Source organism: Colius striatus, chromosome 2 (assembly GCF_028858725.1).
Source record: "Colius striatus isolate bColStr4 chromosome 2, bColStr4.1.hap1, whole genome shotgun sequence".
NCBI lineage: Eukaryota > Metazoa > Chordata > Aves > Coliiformes > Coliidae > Colius > Colius striatus.
In genome coordinates this window covers 104,818,553-104,840,515 of record NC_084760.1, presented here as the reverse complement: position 1 = coordinate 104,840,515, position 21,963 = coordinate 104,818,553, and the positions used below count along the sequence as shown (strand labels likewise).

The 21,963-nt window shown below is 40.9% G+C and overlaps 1 protein-coding gene across 3 annotated transcripts in view; it reads right to left on the bottom strand.

Moving 5' to 3' along the window:
* The window catches only part of SASH1 (SAM and SH3 domain containing 1), a 558,296-nt gene that overhangs the window by 81,462 nt on the left and 454,871 nt on the right, over positions 1 to 21,963 (bottom strand). For all 3 annotated transcript variants that reach the window (XM_061991675.1, XM_061991677.1, XM_061991678.1), the window contains exon 2: positions 19,341 to 19,469. In XM_061991675.1, coding sequence (XP_061847659.1) covers positions 19,341 to 19,469 — 129 coding nt within the window. The remainder of the gene's footprint in view (positions 1 to 19,340; positions 19,470 to 21,963) is intronic.

Genomic DNA, 21,963 nt, shown 5'->3' with positions numbered 1-21,963 from the left:
TCCCATCACAGGCTTAATCCACACCAAGTCAAGGGAATGGACTTTGTCAATAGCCTCCAGATGAAAACCAAATACTTCCAGCAAATTATTTAACTTCTGTATGCCTTTGTTTAACCATCTGTTTGTGTGAAGCCACTTTTTCCTTGGTAACAGGGAGAATCCCAGTAAGCAGTTCTTGAAACGTTCCCTGACTCAGGGGTGGACCCATCTTCAGCCTGGCCTGGCCCATCTGGCACCTCTGCCATCATTATTTAAGGGAAATTTGCAGTCAGAAAAGGAGGTGGAGAAGTGACAAGATGCCACTACAAGATGGAGGTAACCATGTGGACCCCACAGTCAGAGAAGGAGAAACGAAGGAAGAGTGCCAGACCAGAGACACCTCAGCAGCCCATGGCAAGAAAGCAGGCTGTGCAACCCATGGAGGGCAATGGCAAGAGTGAGAGCCACCAGCAGCTCCCAGTGAGTGCGCCCAGACGGGCAGGAGACTGTGTGAAGAGGTGGCCATAGTGCAAGCCATGCTGGAGCATCTGCAGGCCCCAGACACACACATAGGAGGCGGAGAGGAGCTACAGCCTTAGGCTGAGCAGACTGGGCAGGGCTGCCCAGTCTGTGAGGGACCTAGCACTGGAGCAGGGGACACCCAGCACTGGAACAGGCAGAATTTCCTAGGAGCCACTGGGAAAATACTGACTGAAACCCCCACTCCCTGTTCCCCTGAGCTGTTCATGGGGGAGAGGAGGTAAAGACACCAGGATCAGAACTCAGGAAGAGAGGAGAGGTGGCGGAAAATCATCTTAAAGTGCTGGTTCTGCTTTTCTGTGGTTTTTTATGTTTGTTACGTTTGTGGGGTTTATGTTTTTTGGTTGTTCATAGACTAAATTAATTTCTGTTTTCTTCCCCAAGACGAGCATTCTCTTCTGTTTTGCCCAGGGTCCCAAGTGGCAACTGAGTTCTCCCTGTCCTTAGGGAGTTCCAAAGGCCCTTAGTACTTACGGCTCATTGTGGTCCTTCGTTCCTAGATGGGCCTAAACTACCCCACCTTCTGTAAAACAGATATTTTGGCATCCACCTTTGAGCATTACACAGATGCAAATCATATGTAACAGTAACCTGTCTGTATATTCCATGGTACAATAAAAATAACTCCCCACGGTGCTGTAGATAGAGCCTGTCACAGAATCACAGAATGGCAGCGGATTTGAAGGGATCTCTAGAGTTCATCTAGTCCAAACCCCCTGCTAAAGCAGGTTCACCTCAATCTGTCCTCTTCAGGGCAGTCATAATCCACTACCTGAAAATATGTTTTCAGAAAGATATATCATGATGTTGGCAAAGGACAGAAGCTGTTATAAATGATACGTCCTTGAAGTTTTAAAATTATTTTTTACAGACAAATCAAGTGAGCACCACAGAAGTCCCCCTTCCTGCGTGCTTCTAAACTTTTTTTTCTGATGAAAAATAATAAAGACAAGGAAGGAGGAGGAGTATAAAACTAATTTCAGCAGCAGTGTTTGTGAACAGGGTACTATTTTGTATTAAAGTAAACTAGATCATAAAATACTTGTGAACTAAGAAAGTGGCAGACAAACAGCTAGTACAGTTTTCTCCATCATAAGAGATGTTCAGAACATAGTTTTTCAAAGAATAAAAAATAAACCAGGATTTAAAAATACAATTCCATATAAAAATAGAATGTTCAACAATAGAGAAGCAAGTTACAGGAAAAAAAAATTCACAAAGCAATTACGTAATTTCTTTCAGAATCACAGAACAGTAGGGTTTGGAAGGGACCTCGAAAGACCATCTAGTCCAATCCCTCTGCTAAAGCAGGTCACACAGGAACGTGTCCAGGCGTGTCTTGAAGACCTCCAAGAATGGAGACTCCACAACCTCCCTGCGCAGCCTGTGCCACGGCTCCATCACCCTCACAGTAAAATAGCTTTTTCTTATGTTTAAATGCAACTTTGTGTTCCAGCTTTTGTCCATTACCCCTAGTCCTACTTATTGAACACTAGAGAAAAAATGTTGCACCATCCTCTTGACATATACCTTTCAAATACTTCTAAGTACTAATGGTACCCCCTCTGTCTCCTCCAAGCTAGACAGTCCCAGGTCCTGCAGCCTTTCCTCATAAAGAAGATGCACCAGTCCCCTGATTGCCTTGGTGGCCCTGCGCTGGACTCTCTTCAGAAGTTCCCTGTCCCTCTTGAGCTGGGGAGCCCAGAACTGGACACAGGACTCCAGATGAGGCCTCACCAGGGCAGAGGAAAGGGGGAGCAGAACCTCCCTTGACCTGCTGGCCACACTCTTCTTGATGCATCCCAGAATGTCATTGGCCTTTTTGGCCATGAGGGCACAGTGCTGGATCATGTTTAATTTATTATCAACCGGCACTCCCAGTTCTCTCTCTGCAGAGCTGCTCTCCAGTAGGCCAATCCAACCTGTACTGATGCATGGGGTTGTTCCTTCCCAGGTGCAGGACTCCTGTCCTTGTCGAACCTCATGAGGTTCCTCTCTGCCCTACTCTCAAGTTGGTCAAGATCCTTCTGAATGTCAGCACAGTCTTCTGGTGAATCAGCCAGTCCTTCCAGTAAACTTGCTCCCAGTCATCAGCAAACTTGTTGAGGGTACACTCTGTCCAGGTCTTTGACGAAGATGTTGAATAAGACTGGCTCCAGATCCAATCCCATCCCTCTGGAACCCCACTGGCCACAGACCTCCAATATGACTGGGCGAGGCTGATTGTAAAACTATGCAACACAGTTGGTCATTTGATTTTAAAGCCAACAGTGTTTAGTTTGCAAACATCAAGAAAATTAAAAAACGTACAAAATAAGAGCTGTAGATATCAAACTGAGAAAAAAGCCAAACACTTATTCTATTGAAAGTTGGATAGCTGTTGTGTTACAGCCTGAGTTCACTTCTTATTTTTTCTTTACTGTAGCAAGTAATAAATAAGTCCTTTATGGTTCAAGATCAAGTAATTCACTACTAAATTTATGAAAGACTCCATTACAGAAATCAATAAATAGTGACTAAAGGAGGCACCATGAATAAAACAACTTCATAACACCGGTAACTACACTTGAGAAGATGTCAAAATTTTTCTCTGTAATAAGTATATAACAAATCAATCCATGGAACAGAATTTGCATTGAATAAACTATTTAATGCTTTGCACATGGCCTCAGTGTTGAGGCAGGTTAAGCTCTCTGCCATCGTTTTGCAAGGTCACATGTAAATACAAGGGCTACAAACATGCTCAGTGGCATGTGCTTTTCAGGAGGAGATGAAAAAATATCTACATCAATTAAGATGACTAAGAGAACACGTAATGGGACTGCTTAATTCAGAACTGTCACACCAGGACCTTGCCTAATTTTTGACAAGGAGAACATGACCTATATACACACATACGTATTTTTATATACACAAAATATATATTAGATGAAAACATACACAAAATGTATATTAGATGAAAACATACATATTTGATCTCTGCTCATAGATCAAATGAGAAAGGTGCAAAGAGAAACTGCTGTCTACTTGTATTACCAAGGAACAAAGGGCTGGAAGGTACTGTCACTATCCATTACTTAAGCAAAGGTTGTTCTCATATAAGGTTCCATTCCACAGAAACAAATGTGTCAATCCACCACCACAGCTAGGGAAATAATTGATGAAAAAGCAGGTTATTCTGGCCTAACGTTAGGAAATAATTAGATGGAATTCAATACGGAGAACTGAAAGATGTTGCATTTAAACAGAATTACTCAGACAAGGAGATCCAGGGTGGGGAACATCTAGAGAGCCAACAGGTTGGCAGCCATGGATGTAGGGATTACCATGAATCATAAACTATGCATAAGTCTTTGTGTTATGCTGTTGCATAAAGAACCACCATTGTATTACAAATATAAACAAGATAATGGTATGTTACCAATCCTTGTGCTCTACTCAGTCTTGCTAAAACCTTAGGGGCATTCACATGCTCAGTTTTTGGTACTGCTCCTCAAGAGAGGCAGCAAATTGATCAGAGTACAAAAAAAATACGCAGTGACATTTATGACTGGTCTAAAAGAAGTCATTGTTAAAATTCAGCAGTTTATCCTGTGAGGAGGGAGAAAAAAAAAAAAGATGGGGGGAACATAATGCCATTCATAAATATTAAAAAAATCTGCTGTGAAATACATTTCTGGTATTCATGGAAGATGGCTAAAGTTAATGAGAGCTGTATTTAAGATACCATTAAAAAACAGTGCTATGAACTAAGCACACCAGGATAGTTTGCCTAGGGAGATGGTGGAATTAACATGCCAGGACAGTTTTAAGGATAGGTCAGATCAAGTCTGTCAAGAATGATAAACAGCTGAATCTGTCTTGAGGCAAAAGGATGCACCAGGTGACTTCTCAAAATTATAAAACAAAGCCAAGGTAAATTCCATGAAGTATAACAGATGAATCATAGAATCATTACTATCGGAAAAGTCTTTCAAGATCATCAAGTCTAACCACTAACCTCACACTGCCAAGTGTACCACTAAACTATGTCCCTCAGCCTTAAGACTGTACTTCCCACCAGGACAGCCACTGGGTTCATATCTGTCATGCTGCTTTGAACTACCTCATTCTTACTGCTGAAGAGCAAATCAGTAGTTCCATAGGCAAAACTGGTAAAAGCATAGTGTGACAGTCAGAAGAGAACATTGCACAAAGCCCAAACACACAGCAGACTACTCCAGAAGGAGGGAGCCTCCACAACCCCTCTGGGCAGCCTGTGCCACTGCTCCCTCACCCTCACAGTGAAATAGTTGTTTCTTATATTTAAGTGGAACTTTTTGTGTTCCAGCTTCATCCCATTACCCCTTGTCCTGTTGCTAGCCAAAATAAAAAAAAGGGATGTCCCAACCTCCTGACACCCACCCTTTAGATATTTATAAATGCTAATAAGATGTCCCCTCAATCTCCTCTTCCCCAGACTAAACAGCCCCAGTTCCCGCAGCCTTTCCTCAAATGAAAGATGTTCCAGCCCCCTGATCATCTTGGTGGCCCTGCACTGGACTCTCTCCAGCACTTCCCTGTCCCTCTTGAGCTGAGGAGCCCAGAACTGGACACAGGACTCCAGATAAGGCCTCACCAGGGTGGAGTAGAGAGGGAGAAGAACCTCCCTTGACCTGCTGGCCAGATAGTTGTAGAGAGTGATCACGTCTCTCCTCAGTCTCCTCCTCTCCAGACTAAATAATCCCAGTTCCCTCAGCCACTCCTCAGAAGACTTGTGCTCCAGACCCTTCACCAGCTTTGTTGCCTGTCTCTGGACATGCTCCAGCACCTCAATGTCCTTCTTGCAGCGAGAAACCTAGAATTCAACATAGTATTCAAGGTCCAGCCTCACCAGTGCTGAGTACAGGGGAACAATCACTTCCCTGGTCCTGCTAGCCACATTATTTCTGATATAAGCCAGGATGCTACTGGTAATAAAACATATTATGTTTGGTAACCCATCTTCAACCACAAAAAAACCTATTCAGATCTTGCTATTACTGTGTTTCACTTCTGGTTCATACAATTCACATATAACTACAGAGAGATTTTCCACTCCTCCCTTTCCAATAGCAGGCAACTTTATCCCAAAGCAGTTATTGCAACATTAATCTGCTGTGGTTTAGACTGCTTACAGTGACATCTAACCTAAAACAGGAAGAGAAAAACCTTAGCACATCAGCTTAACTTTTCACTTTTCACTTTCATTTTGTGTTTCAAGAGACATTTGTACCATCCTCAACCGTCAAGTATTGAAGGAAACGTTTTTCCAGATTTCTAATCTTTTACATACTTCCTGTTACTATTCCGCAGAAGTAACGTGGCTGCTTTAACAAAGCTCCTGCACTCCATGAGATAACAATATCCAACTCAAGGAGCTAAGTATGAGAAAGAGTGAGAAATATGGAAGGGTGAAAGAAAAGAATGGTGCAATAGGCACTGAAGGAAGAGAGATAATAAAGCATGTGAGACCAAGTGAATGGAGAAAGGGTGCTGCAAGGACTCTTCTGAGTACCCAAGAGAGAAAAGGTTATGAAGCTTTGAAAAGATGCATGGTGGTATGAAATGAGTAAAAAGAACAGCCTAAAGATGGTGTCATGGAAGGAAAGTTATTACCGATAAAAGACAGAGGCTAGTCCCATAGCTCTGAGTCCCCAGTAACAAGGCAGTACAGAGGCACTATTACTGAGAGATAGACGTGATAATTCTGGAACAACACAGCTTCCTTAGGTACTTCATCCTACATCCACTCTGGGAAAGAGGCTGATAAATTCAGTGTTCATAATTAAATCCTTCATCTGCCATTTAGCAGCTCTGTAACAGTGGTGGAAATAAGCCTTATGCTTAAACCCAGAGATTAAAAAAAACCATTAGAACAGCATAAATGCCTAACACATGGTAATAATCCATGACATTCTCAGTTTTTCAGCATATCTTGCCACTTGCCACATAACTGCATCCATATTGCTCTGAAGCTGTTGGTAACAGGAAGAGTACAAAGACTGACATGCCAATGTTTCAAAAAACTTTTTTTTTCCATGAAATCCCTTCCTGCAGGGCTTATAAATTCTTACTCAAAAGCATTTACCTTGTTCTGAAGATAATGAATCAGGTTAAGAAATAGGTCCAACTTCTGTAAGCATTGCTCACCTACCCAGCCCCTAGATGAGCAGCAGCAGTTACTGACAACAGGATAAGCAGTGTGATTCTTCCCAAGTAAAGTTAATTTTCTTAGTATAATACAAAAGATGATGCTTTGCACATCCTTATTATAGATACCAAACTCTAAAGCTGGAGACATGGACAGTCAGTTTCCTTAAACACTTCTCATCAGCCTCTTTTGATAGAGAGCTATTAAAATTACATTAAATACTCACCAGTCACACTTGGTCACAGGAAGACTCAATTCCATTTTAATTCTACTTTTCAGGCAGCTGAAAGAGCAATTTATATAAAACACTCCTTTAAGATTCCAAATCTCCTTTGGTGTTTCTATTAGCTGTTAAGTGAAATATGCCTTTCCCTCCAGTTAAAGAGCTGAAATAAGACAGAACTCATCTTGTGTCATTCCATTTTGGGTGGGTTTAGGACATGAATAATGCAAGCTTCTACATATTATAGGGTCAGCATTTCTGTGCTACAAGTGTTACATGACATGACCTAATACATCACCACTACAAAATGTGTGTTCCTCTAGAGAAAGAATTATACAGATGTTGCCACCAAATTTTTAGGCTTTGCTTCTTGACAAAGTGGCTATCTCTACAAGTAAATGAAGCTGACAACTTTTGAAGTGTCCCTCGGGTAGGAGATCAACTACAGGGAATTGCATTAGCAGTCAGAAACAGAATGCCCTGTCCTATGTATAAGATTAAATTAGGATTAATTTTTTTTAAGAAGGAAATTGCTAGGCCTCAGGTCCTGTTAAACCGCTGTAATCTCATACAGAAAATACTATACTTCTATTTTCAAGTCTGCTAGAGGGTGAAAAAGGACTGTGGTCATAAAATAAGGGGAAATGGGTGTTAAAAGAAAAACCACACCCCAAAAACCAAACCAAACACTCACCTTGGAGATCATTAAAAAAAATGTCAAGAACACTAGCTTTCCAGTTTGAGTTTCAAAAATGCTGAGGTGCTCTAATGAAGCAGAGTTCAAGAGCTGCTACTGTGCAATCAATCAGAAATATCCTTTAAAAGTAATCACCTCAAACCATCTTCAAGATAATGTTAAAACATTCTTCAATGCTGGGAAGACCCCAAGATCCAGTAGAGAACAATTAAAGAAGTCATTTATGTCAAAGACTGAAAGGAAACACAACAGGTATTTTGCTATAAGCCAAATTATCTTGTGAGGTAATTGCAAAGACTTGCCCTAACTATATTCTTTTTACTGTCAAAGCCATCACTTGAGTAATTTTTGTTTTAGAAATCTGAATAATTTCAAGCAGGAAAATCTCAACTCATCCCTCCTAGAAGACAAGATCAATTGTATTTGCACTATTTAGAGAAAACAATAAGTATTTCCTGTTCCACCTAGCACGGACACATGAGAAAACAAAAAGAGTGTTTCCTATCATACTTGGCTAAGTTTCCCATGAAAGTGACTTTTGGCAAAATGCCCATCTCCTTAATTTCATTAGGGACCGTAGATTTTCAATATCACTCAGTCAGCTAAAACGTCTTCCTGCTTTCTTCTGCATTCACTGCTTCAACTACCGTCAGGAAGACATTCTTATTTTTTAAATATTTTTAAGAGTAGAAAAAAAATGCACTACAGATGTAAACCCCAGAGATATTCATGGCCTGCCATTGCTCCAAACAAGCATGTAAAGCAATAAATACCTTTGTACTCCAAGATCTTCTTAGGTTTCTATCAAACTTGTGCAGTTTATATTCTCAAGAGTAGTCCCCTTGTTATTTTGTGAAGTCAGACTAAGATATGGCTATAACTTCAATCTTTTTCCCCACCCATTAAAGGCTTTCAGGTGTATAAAACACAGTGAGAATAAACTGTTCAACCTTTCCATGACTCTTTTTTGATCCTTTCACTTGTCTTTTCTCATTCATTTCATCTTGGAGCTTCCAAAGTTTCAGAGCAACCTATTGTAGTAGGAATCAGAGCTTTGACTGTGGATCGCTGCTTCTCCTACAGTACCTATAATGAAAAGGTCAGAACTGCTACTTGAAATCTCCTCCTCTGATCTCATCTCTCCTCAAATTGAGCCTGCATTATGGCCCCTGAACACGACGTATCCACAGAAAGAGTGCTCTGCAGAGCGATGATATTTCTGGCAAGCTGTGACATCCATTCTAGCTCTAACACTTTACAGAATTTAATCTTTTTTTGTTTTAAATGCTTTAAAATAACCTACTTTACTCCAGCTTAGTTTTTTAGTGACCTACTCACTGAACCTTGTAGCATTCCACTCCTCACTCTTGTGAGCAAGCAGTGACCAAATTAATTTCTTTCTTCTTTTTCTGCATAATAAATGCATTAAGAGGTCCCTGCTCCAGGAGCACCTGCTCCAGACTCTCCTGGATTCCTTATTACTCCCTCACTGTCCCAAAGCTGAGGCTCTTTCCTTTGACAATCATCACACCTCTTGTGTCTGAAAAGTCTTAAGTATCCCAGTAAAACCTGCAAGAGTGGAAAAAACTGAGCAGGAAGCTCCAAAGACAATGTCCAATTGACAAAAATTTGTGTTCATATTCCTCCTAACCTCTCTTAGGACCAAAAATTTGGTGAAAAAAATCTTGTTAACATTTACAAATATCTAATGTCAGGAGGTTGGGACATCCCTTTTCTCTGTAGTACCTAGCAACAGGACAAGGGGTAATGGGACGAAGCTGGAACACAAAAAGTTCCACTTAAATATAAGAAACAACTATTTCACTGTGAGGGTGAGGGAGCCCTGGCACAGGCTGCCCAGAGGGGTCGTGGAGTCTCCTTCCTTGGAGGTCTTCAAGACCCGCCTGGACATGTTCCTGTGTGACCTGATGTAGGTAGACCTGCTTCGGCAGGGGAGGTGGACTAGATGATTTCTAAAGGCCCCTTCCAACAGCTACCATTCTATGATTCTACGATTCATTGCACAAGATTACAGCTCCTATTACTGCTACACTGCAGTAGACTCAGATTAATGGCGCTGTCTATTATTAAGTTGTTCTGAACTCACTTTAGATTTCATGCTACTCTGTTGCAAGCCTAGTTACTGAGAAGGAATTAGGGAATTACACAGGAAAATCTCCATCAGCAGTTCAATCTCAGGGAGGCAAGGCCTTGATAGGGGTGATGGCAGTAAAGCTACCAACCTCAAAGGCTGCAACAGAAGCTAATTAATGTTTTTAAAGGGTTGAGGGTAGAAAGTGCCACATAGAGGAAAAAAAAACTGTTTTGTGAGCTGCTGTGCAACCAAAGGCTTTCAGTAACAACATGAACATCATAAAGCTATTCTGATGCCTGACTTCCTTCTTACTTCTCATTTGCATAACTTTTAGCTCCTCCCACAGGCTGCAAAACTTTAAAAGCTCTTTCTTCTGTCAAAATAGGTTGGAACTATGGCTTAACCCTTACCAGAAACAGTTTAAACCTAAAACAGGCCTGTGGATACATCAAGAGTTAGAAAGGTGGCCGAAGCCTGAAATGTGTGCCCCTTGGAGGTGGAGATGGCCATCCTTCGAATACTGTTTTTATCAGCCTAGTTTGTCTTGCAGGAGGTTTCCCAATTATTATTTTTCCTCAGCTACCTTTTTAATCTTCCTAATTCATCTGGATGGCACGTGAATAAAGCCTTATCTGATGAAAAGCTTTTTGATTTTTTCACAGCTATATCCATTGATTTAATAAGACATCATTCCTGCAAATACCGCCTTCTTAGCATCCTTAAATGAGCCTGGGCACAAAACCACACTGCCGCTATTCTCACATCACAGCCTTAATCAAATGATTATAATTGTAGTCTAATCAAGAACTTCAACAGTAACTGGCAAAAGACAGAGAACAAAAAATTACCAGTATGTGTTTCATAGGAAACTTGTAAATTCCAAATTTTGCCAATCATTTCAAGACTTTCTTTAATTAGTTTCTAATCCACGATTGATTTTGTTCATCATGCCCAGAAACACAAGAAATTCATCTCTCTGATAGGGTACTGAAAGAAGCCCTTTGCAAAATACTAGCCATACTTATTTTCATACTTTTTTGCTTTGTTTTTTACAGGATTATTGCCTTCCCGAACACTCAAAAAAGACAGAGTAAAATCTGAATGCAGTAATCTCAAATTAGTTTGTTCCCCTACATAAGATAGCCACAATCTAAACTGATAGAACTTACAAATATAAATCAAGGGGTTTATGACACATGGGAGTCAGGGGGAGTGGTTTCCAACCAGCAGCCATTCCTTTTGATTATTTTGTGCGAAACACACTCATCAATTACCAAAGAAATCACATCTCTTCAAACTGCTTCAGTTCTCCTTCAAAAACAAAATTCACAGACTATCTTGTTTGAAATGGAGCATTTCTGTGTGCTTCAGGTGACATGATTGAAACAGAAAACTTACACAACACTGAGAAAAGATAAAGCACAGACAGATCAAAGGAGAGTAGCTGTGCAGTATCAGAACCTACATCATGAAGAGCAAGGCCAGGCTGGGGAAAAAAAAAAAAAGAAATAAGAAAACCAACCCCTTTGAATTCACAGATGGAGGCCTGCCTTCCTCTGGGCATCTTTGTTGGAGAAGCACCCTTCTGGCGCGAAGAAACAGACGTTCCAAAGTACATCCAGATGTGCACTAATACTCATGATGTGTTTCTCATTCTCGTCACAACATGCTCTTGATTTACTCTTGATGAAGACCTGTTTGTTTCCCCTTGATGACCTGAAAGGCTGTTTCAGTTCTTACAAGCCTGGTTTTTGAATACCTCACCAAGTTCAATACTTTTGTTTTCAGCAGTATTCTATTTCCCAAGGACCTGTGGTGGCGTTGCTCCACCTAAGGACTTACAAGTGCAAGCTCGCACAACAGTTACAAGACATTTGAAGCTGCTGTCAGACATCTTCAGCACACATAGATGGATTAGAAAGCGGTGGCTGGGGAGGTGGAAGGTGAGTTAATAGAGGCTGCCTGGGAAGTCAAATTGAAGTTACAAAAGGACAAAGACGAGTAACCTAAATACAAAATATTATACCTTCTAGGTCCATTCATCTGTTCATTTAGCTGCTACCATGTTACAGAAGCCTGAAACTCTTCTGACCCAGCCAATGCCCTTTGCTGTCCTTCCCAGAGCAACGTGACTCAGTTGGGTATTCTGGAATTCTTCTAGTAATACACGATTAGGAAGCAGGGCAGCATGCCACAGAAATTGATCGTAACAGTTTCAATGTTTTGGAGTTCTGATTTTTCAGTTTGTTTGTTGGTTTTGGTTGCTTTGTGGGTTTACATCCCCCCTCCCCATGCACCTTCTTAAATGATAATTTAATTTGCTTTTTTAATTAACAGTAACAGTCTGGATAGCACAATGCTGTACATTGCCACATCATTTTTAAATTCAGAGAGGAGAAAGCAAAAAAAAAAAAAAAGAAATTAAACAATCAATGTCCCCTCCCCCTAAAGTCCTCAGGCTCTGATGAGATTAAATTACAGTTAATACAAATCTAGTCTGTCAGTTCCAGCAGACACACACTGCTTCTAAGATAAAAGAACTGCACAGTAAGAATATATTCAACTGATCTTATGTTCAAAGTAAAAGTCCTGCTGAATGTAAGAGACAAGAAAATCACTACAGATTATGCTAAAAGATCACGAATAGTAACAAAAAACACATTTAAAACACACTAAAGAGGATTTCTGCCCTCCACAATTACCAGTCAGACCAGAAGTAAACTCTCTTTTCTATTTACATGTTATAAATTTTATTTTATTCATAACAGTATTGTCAGTTCAGAAAAAAATAAAAGTGATCTCTTACAACCTGTTCTTCCCATAACAGAGACACTGCCAAAACTATGAACATTTTTGAAAGACCAGAAGTTTTATATTGAAAAACTTGTTCCAAAAAGCAAGTACTCTCCAAAAGTATGAAAGGAAGATAAGGTCACCCAAAACACCATAGCTATTTGGTGTGTTGAGCTTTCAGTCTAGAAATTGCCTATAAATAGATAGATTTTGCTGAAGAGATTAATCATAAATGGGCTTCCAACAAAAGTAGTGGTGAGACTGCAGAAGATCATTAGTCTACAGAGAGTTGAGAGATTTTTGCTTAGTCTGCTAATACTAAGTGGACTAAGAACTAATTAAGAACAGTATTCACTTTGCTGTCTATGGAACAAGCTTTGCTTTATTTTCGAGCTTAATGCTAGCTCTGTATTTAAATGCCTTTGTTGTCTTGGTGTGTGATATGAGACACTAAAAATAGCCTGTCTGTTCCAGAATTTCCATTATGTCTACCTTTGAAAAGCTCCATTAATGACAAAAAAATTACTATGAATTTAACCCTACTAAGATAAAGCCTAAACTGTTGAGAGACTGGGATTGCACACCTAGTAAATCTCTACTATATATTTTCTATGTAAATCTATTTTATGCACCTCATATTCAGGCAAAATCCCCTCTATTTCAAGCTATACTGGAAAGGGAAAAAAAAAAACCTGAAAGTCCATGTCTTGCACTGCTACTTTTGTGTGTTTGTCTGATAAGTCCTGGAAACTTTCCAAAATTTAGGAAGTCTTATCTGTGTGTTCTCCATTTCTTTTTTTTTTTGTGCTGTAGATATCTTTTTAATACAACTCAGATTTTGTTTATACTTTGGAGGGCCTCTTGTAGTTAGCAAGACAAAATAAAACAGTGGGGATCCTGTTCCAGCAAGATACAGAGGTGTCCTCTCAGGACAAAGGTAAAAGCAGCCAGTATTGCATTTGCAAAGCAGAGCTGATCAGTTCATGGCAGTGAAGCAACCTGTTTCAGGATGCTTTAATTTTAATGTAAGTAAGACAGAAAGAATAGCAGACGGGGCTAAAGCCAGCTACAGAGCAATAACAGGAAGACTACACAAAAATGTTCAAGCATCCTAACTCCAGCTTCAGTGACTTACTCCCACGGAGATTTCTTAAATACACATCAATTGCTGACTGCAACAGTTTTGTGTATTTCAGCTCTCTTCAGTGAAGGTTGGCTAGTTTTTCAAGTAGTCTTATGATACCACCAACCAACAGTACCATTATCAGTCAAATACACCTCTAAAAAAGTTAAAGTCTAATATATTAGTCTAATTTGAGTCTAATAACTCAAATTGTTAATCACTCTACTTTTGTCACTCCTCCTCCACTCTGCCTTGCTGGAGATATACCATTTATATATAATGACATTACCTAAATGATCAGTTCCATTTGTAATCAAACAACTGGTGCTGAGCAGCTTCCAAAAGCATGCACAAACAAATATCATGAGGTCTACATACATGTTAGGCAGCAAGGCAAGAAACTTGTTGGTTTTATGTTCATTTCTATTTTCTATCTTTGTGTGTGAGCATGTGCAAGTACTGTAAAAACACAAGAGATTAGGCAAGACCATTTGTCAAAATCATGCACTGTACTTTACATCGTGTACACAGAGACATTCTGAATACTTCCTCTTCTACACATCAAAACAAATTAAATGGGGGGGGTGAGATATACATGCATGTTGTAGCTTTCCAGTAACATTCATTTTAAATTTATCTAATTTACAAGTCAAAAGATTAGTGCAACTTCTCAGTGGCATAACCATAGCTGTCAGAGTCCATCAGAAAACCTCAAGCTGTTCTTTGACTTCAAGATCATCAGCTACAATACAGACCTTGGCAGCAGCACTTAGCTGGTCGCTGTCAGTGATGGATGAGACAACAGAATGCAGTTTGCTCTTTCACAGCTATATCAATGCCATCCTGCCCTGCTGACAGGCAAGGCAAACCTTTTTTTGTCAGTGAGCCAAACAGATATGATCCCAAAGACACAAAGGAAGCAAATATGAGCAGTAACAAAGTACCATTCTCACATAGTTCCTTTTCTGGCCCTAACTGAATTTTAGCAGATGTCCAGCTCAATATTACCAGGGATACATCCATTTTGGGCCTGAAAATCTACTCTGATTGAAGTTTTTCCTCAGCCAAAAAAACACATGGTACACAGGAATAGGCCAAATACTAGGAAATGTGGGCAACTCCCATGCTGTTCACAAACATTAATGTCCAAACCCAAGCACATTCTCCATTACAAAAACAGAGGCAAAATTCCAAATGCAAAAAGCAGTTATCGTGGTCAGGGACAACTAAAAATCCTTGACGGCACTACTATTTGGAAAAATACTGTGTTCAGCTCCATCTGCAGCTACTGTTTTGTTACAAGATATGCTGCTCTCCCAAACAATTCCACCAAGTAATTTTTCAAAAAATTCCACTCCAGAGCAGGATATCTAGACTGAAGTGGCTGTGGTCTGATAGGAAACGTTGGAGAGATGATTAGAAAGTACAATATACAATTGAGGTATCAACACTTGCTCACAAACAGCTTAAAGTTATTTCAAAGTGTACTGAAGCCGCAATAAACAGTTCATATTTCTGTCCTTCAGTGGACACACTACAAAGGGCAATCTAGATGGGCAATCTGGGTGAGCCAGTGCTAAATACATGTTCCTGGCAAAGTTCTGCCAGCTCAGACACTTCTTTGTTAGTACACTGCCCCTAACACAGCCTCTCTGTGCAACTTTTAGAGGACGCTTTGACCCCTGGCATGACCCATTCTTTCTCTTTGTTCAGGGAGTTCAGTGAAACCAGCTCCAAACCTAGCTTCAGGCTTTCTGCTACATACTATTTATCACTCATATTGCATTTCAGAAGAAGACATCAGAACAGTCATCCAAAAATCAAGCTGCAGTCTCTCAGCTGCATCACAGCTGCTAGTTGCCTGAACTTTCATGATTGGTAAGTTTGAAGATGAATCCCAGTACCTTTTGCTTTATGAAATATTTTGCACACAGGATCTATAGCTTTGAGATAGCTGTCAGAGACTCTTTCCCCGGTCCCCTTTTTCCTCATTTAGACCTGATCTCAGTGCAGGGGCTGGATTTATCCTATGGCACCCCCTTCTCATGATTCAGTAACCTTCACTCCAGCAAAACTCTGGAAATTTGCACTAACTACATGCATATCAGCTCTGCTCTAGCACTTTGCCAAAGACAGGGAGAAGACCATTAGTAGAGAGAAGAGCAAAAGTGCTGCCCACCTCCAGTTCTAGCACAATCCCACTGCTGGTAAGAGTGGGTAGTAACAGATAGCAGCGTCCTCTCCACACCCCTGCTAGGAGAGCAATGTGTGTCAGAGCAAAGCCAGGCTAGACTAACAGCCCAATATGTTGGTGCATAATAATTTAGGGGCTGTATATATTTTGCTACTGGTGTATGTATTTTGCTATCATAGCACATCTGGGATATTCTAGAAACCTGGCATTTCCCCCAACATTACTCCTCATTCACTATTAAAAACCTCTGAAAATATACTACCTTTCCTCAAGTTGTAAACAGAGGGAAAAAAATCACAACAAGTGAGTCATCCCCTTCTGTTCTGTCTTTCACATTAGAACTTTTGCAGTCACTTTGGCAGCTCTGCTGTTTAAACCAATTCTGTTTCTACAGCAGATTATGAACAGGCATTCTACTCTATCACACTGAAATGCATTCTAGTCAACAGAGCCATTCCCTGCTCCCTGTGTACCTAAGTCAAGCTGTCTTCGTATTGATGACAGCAAGTTTCAGCTGCAGTCAGCGCTGTTTGGATGCTGCTGTTGTGGAAGCGAGGCAATATCTATAGCCATTGTGCTGATAACGCATGAGACTATACAATGGCCAGAAACCATATTATAGTGATGACAGACATAGTAAAAATTGAGCACTAATTTCTTTTTCAATTGCAATATCTTCTTTGACCCAGCAGTTCAAGAAGTCATCACTGGACTACTACAGGGAGCAAACTCTAATATGAGAGTCACTGAAGAGGAATCTCCAGGATGCCTTTTCACACAGTCACTTTCTCTGACTATAGCTTTTCTCAAACAGAATGCGTTAGTGAATCACCTGCTGGTTTGTCTTGGGCTATCTCACATCTATTTAAACTAGCATGAAGCTCTGCACCTTTCATGTGAGTTAATTAAGCTCACACGGCTTTCCCTAGTCTGGCTTTTGCAGCTTTGAAAGTGAAGGGAGCCAAATTAGGCCCATCTGTCTAAATGGAAGGGAGTCCTCTCCTGCCATAAGGCACACTTCACTACCCTGCACAGGAGCTGCCTTCCAAGAGCACTGGGAAAGGGGGTTTTGTTGCTGCCAACAGCTACCCAGAACACCAGGTACAACGAGCATGGGTGTTTTCAAGAGAACCATGATTCTGTGCCATCACGTTCTTTACACAGAAGTCTCGAGGGTCTTTCTACAAAAGGATTTCCTGTAATAACCTTTGGAATAATACTTTGAACTTCTTGGCAGCAACAGATCTGCAAAATACAATTTTTTTTCCATTTAAAAATAAAGAAGGAACTAGCAAACTTCAGTGGGGCAGAGGAGATGACTCTCTCTGCCTTGATCCTGTAATCATTCATTGTGTAACTGAAGTTTGTAGTCCATACAAGCCCTGTAAGCCTCAATTGGTAAATTGGAATCCCCCCAGAAAAGAAAAAAGCCTGAAGTAATCCACATCATCAGGTACAGCGGCTACAGAAAGGACACAAACCACTCCCTGCTGCTAGTCAGTGCTAGGATCTGCAGAAGCAAAGGGAGAAGACAATTACACAACTTCACCTCCTAAATTTGTCTTAAAGGATTCCATCTTGTAGAGGAACTGCAGAACTGTGATCAGATCATATACTGGCTCTGCCACAGCACTGTGCCTCAGTAGAGGTTTGGTTAAAAGTACTTAGAGTACTTGGTTACAAGTTTCTGTAGGTGTCATACAGAAGTTATCACCAGAGGAAACCATAAGCGACAAAGAAATAATTCCTTCAAGCAACTGTTTTCTGCAAGGCAAGACTTGAAGAAAATACCTGTACATTCAATAGTGTTGGGAAACACTGAACACCTAACAAAGCAGATCTAGAAGCATTTTAATCTCTCACAGATTACCTTTATGAATGTTATGAAAACTATCAAAGAGGCTTACAATGAAGCAAGCACAGGGTATGGATGTATGCATTACTAAGTAGTGATGAACATGTACTAACACTTCAGGACAGTAAGGAAATTATTCAACAAGTGAAAACACGTGATGGTCTTGTGATAGGCTTCCTTACAGGTTCCTTTTCAAATCTAATAGAAATGAGGTATTGAGATGATCTGCATATAGATTTGTTTTGGCTAAAGAGGGACTCCATGCAACTGAATGGGTGAAAGACTGGCTAGTAGGGCTTTAAGAGTAGCGTCTAATGTGCCATACTTGGAGACCACCTACAAGCAGAGCAGTGCAGTGGTATCCTACTAGATACCCAAGGAGGAAATAGAGGGCACCCCTATCAAGAAAAGGGACAGTGTCCATCTCAGGCCGCAGTCAATATGCTTGAGGGCAGGGCTGCCATTCAGAGTAGTCTTGCAGGAGCCTCATGAAATTCAGCTCAGACAAATGCAAAGTCCTGCTTTTGAGGACATGCACTGCCACAGGCTGAGGACTCATTGGCTGGGCCAGCCCACTCTGCAAAAAAAGCCTGAGGGACAGTGGTATGCCCAGGCAGCTGTGACAGCCAGCAGCATCCCACACCATGTCAACATCAGTGTAGCCAGGAGATTGAAGGAAACAATTCTTCTCCTTTCCCTGGCACCTGTCAAGCCATTCTTGGATGACCACCTCTGTCTCTGCAGTCTTGCGTACTAGGCAGGTATCAATAAACTTGAATAAGTCTGGGGGAAGACCACCAAGGTGCTCAAGGACTTGAGCTCTTGCCTTGCAAGAACGGCTGGGAGGTTCAGCTTGGAGAAAAGACAGCTTTGAGAAAACCTATTTGGCAGCCTACAGGTACCTATGAGGTTATCAAAAAGATGGAGCCTGGTTCTTCACAGTGGTGCATGGCATGAGAATGAGAGACAACAGGTATAAACCACCATGGGAGGTAATCTCAGAATATCAGGGGGAAAAGTTCACTACGAAGATAGTGAAACCATACAACAGGTTGCTCAAAGAGGCTGGAAAAGCCTCCATCTTTGGAGGTCTTAAAACCCAATCAGATAAAGCCTTGATCAACCTGGTGTGACTTCAACATTGACACTGGTTTGAGCTGAAGGCTGAATTACAGGCTTTCAGACCTGAAGAACTCAATGTCCCCTGCTAGAGGTTCTGTAATGTGCAATACAATAATGGAAAAGGGTTCACAAAATTTGAGAGCCTGAAACCGGTATTTGCACCTTGGAGAAGCAGTACTTGTAAGAGTTTTCACAGCACACCTGAAAACCATCACACAGTTTCATCGCGCTCGCAAGGAAACAACGCTTTTGTCAGACACTATCTTGCCTCCAATGTGCAAAAGCACAAGCTCTAAATTTGCACGAGCAAAAATTAAAGAAGAAATGCAAACTTGACAGCTTAATTAATCATAACTACCTAGAAAAAAAAACCTAATCCTGCCAATTGCCAAGTGTTTAAATGAGCTGGCTGAAATGTTTGTGTGCATGAATGAAAACACATATGCTTATTTCCCTGAGTAGAAGTCTTCAAGCTAAAATAGTGATTCTTAATCTGGAGCATGAATGGCAAATAATTTGTTAATAGAGTCATAACTTTTCCACATACCATATCAAGGTCTTGGGAAACCCTCCGTTTGCGCAGCTCTTCCATCCTCTCACACACATCTGTGAAGCAGGTGTTGTAGTAGTCTGCATACTGCTGTGCCAAGTCATCAATATTTCCCAGTGACCCATCCTACAGTGGAGGCAAAGAAAAATAAGAGAGGTTAATGAATTTTAAATTTCTAATTTAGAGGCAACACCACAATTCTGAGGAAGATCCCCTCCCCGCAGTACATCCACCACACAGCTCCCAGGTCATGCTCTCAATCCCAAGCCCTGAACAAACGAGAACAGTTGGGAACTGCACTTAACAACAGCAGCTCCTCAGAAACAGGTGGGACCTTACTAATTCCTACACAGAGAAGACAGGGACAGCAATGCACAGCAGAGGAACAACATATCCCCAGGCACTATCTGCCTCAATTCTCTCCCATCCACATATATTCATATTCCATCTGGTTGTTCCAAGTAGCTGCCCACTCGTCCAATAACCAGTCATTACGTACGTTTCACTGACCTTATTTACTTGGGAGTAGCCCTGCTTTCCTTGACAATGACTAACAGCATTTTAAAACATGAAACTTCTTGCTTATAAGCACAATCAGCCAGCCTGCAAACAATTTTAGCCAAATGACTTTAACAGTGGTGTTTATACCACCCACAAAGATGCTCTGACAGTTGGTCTTACTGGGGGCAGAAATATGATTTGCTCTGTCCCAAATGTCTGTTTTGCTAGGCAGGATTGCTACTTTGTTAACAAATGGCTACACCAGGAACACAATTGTAATCATCTGTTAATTACACTGAGAATTAAAACTTTTAAATTATGGATAAATATGAGAAAAACACCCAAAAACCAGTCTGCATTTTAAGTGGCATGAGAAATCCTTCAAAACTTCAGATATATATGCCACAGAGGGTGAGTTGACAAGGCAGGTAGAGTTAGCAACTTTGAGTACAACATGCACACACTTGAAATATATCCAAAAGATGGGAAAAAGGTCGTTTTCTTTCTGTCAAATTTATGAAAGAGCATATATATTATTGCATACATTCTTTAAAAGGTAACAATCCACTCTGTGCGTATTCTAAGAAGCACAAGAATATATTGCAGTGTTATTTCATTGTTGCTGCTAATAGGTGCAACAAATTTGAAATTATGTCTTGAGTATTAAAAGGAAAACAAAGCAGTTGAGAAATCATTTAGAAATTAACTTACTAATAATATAAGTTGCAGTGCAGAGTTTTAGTATACGAGCTAGGAGGAAACCTTTTAATCAGAAACCACACCTTACAGATGCTGCTATCATTTGTAAACAAGCATGTGGTCCTGCTCTCAATGAAGTATCACATCCAGAGAAATTTGAAAAGACATCCCAGTTTAAATGGAAGTGAAATCCTATTGAATCTCAGAATCTGTGAAACACACTCCCTACTTCTTGAAAGTGCAATTCCACACACACATCAGTTATCTCAAATTCCCCGGGAAGTTCTGTAGAGCTCATGTTCCCAAAATCCAGAACCTCCTGAAGTTTCTTGAAACTACTGTGTACTCCCTACTGTGCAGGGTGAGAACAACTTCCATGTCACTTGTTGGAGCAGCAGAAGCAAAGTAACTAAATGCATGCATACACATTCCCCCCTCTAGACATACTATGTATTTTTTACTGTATTTCCTACCTCTCAACCTGTCACATATCTCAACGGGAGACGTTTCAGACATTAAAAGATCACATTCCTTATTGCAAATACACTTCCGAGAACTTCAGACTTTTCAGAGCTTCAGTCAAACAATTTTCCACACTGCTAAACATATTAGTTTACAAGGACAAAACAACAGCACGTTTGCGAGCAGGATATTGCTACCCTGCCTTGCCACTAGAGCAGTAGCACTACCTGCTAAACAGGCTCTAAGCCTGATCCTTCCACCTCCTTCCCAACATGCTGAGGAGGAAACCTGGACTCTGCCTGCTCCACAAATCTGTATGTGCAACTGGACATGCTTCCAGCAGCCGAGGGTGCACTTGCTGATTCCATGTGCACAACAAGCTGCTTTCACATGGTTTGTGCACTCAGGAGGAAAAACTGGTGCTGCAGTGCTGGGGAGAAAAATGAACACCAAAAGCAAGCCCAAAACTTAAGCTTCATTTGCATACCGTTGCAGGCCACAAGAAAACTCATACTCCAAAGAGACGTGACATAAGGATAGTAGGATGGTCTGGACAGCAGAGGACTTGCCCTTGGTGGATAAGGAAGAGGTTAAAGACTTGTTGGCCAAGCTTAACACTCCTAAGTCAATGGGTCCAGATGGGATGCATCCTAGAGTGTTGAGGGAGCTGGCTGATGTGGTTGCTAAGCCACTCACCATCATTTTTAGATAATCATGGAGGACAGGCAAGGTGCCTGAGGACTGGAGAAAAGGCCAGCTAAGAGTAAAGGAGCTGGAAACAGTCTTTATAGAAAGGCAAAATGGGAAACCATTATTTTATTAGAATACTATAAAACCTCCCATACCTCCTCAGATCTCTGGTTACGGATCACTCAGGATAGCAACAGTACTGCACAGTTGATCAAAGCTGAACAAGAGTTCATTTTGCACTGCTGATGGCATGCTGCTCACTCTGCTT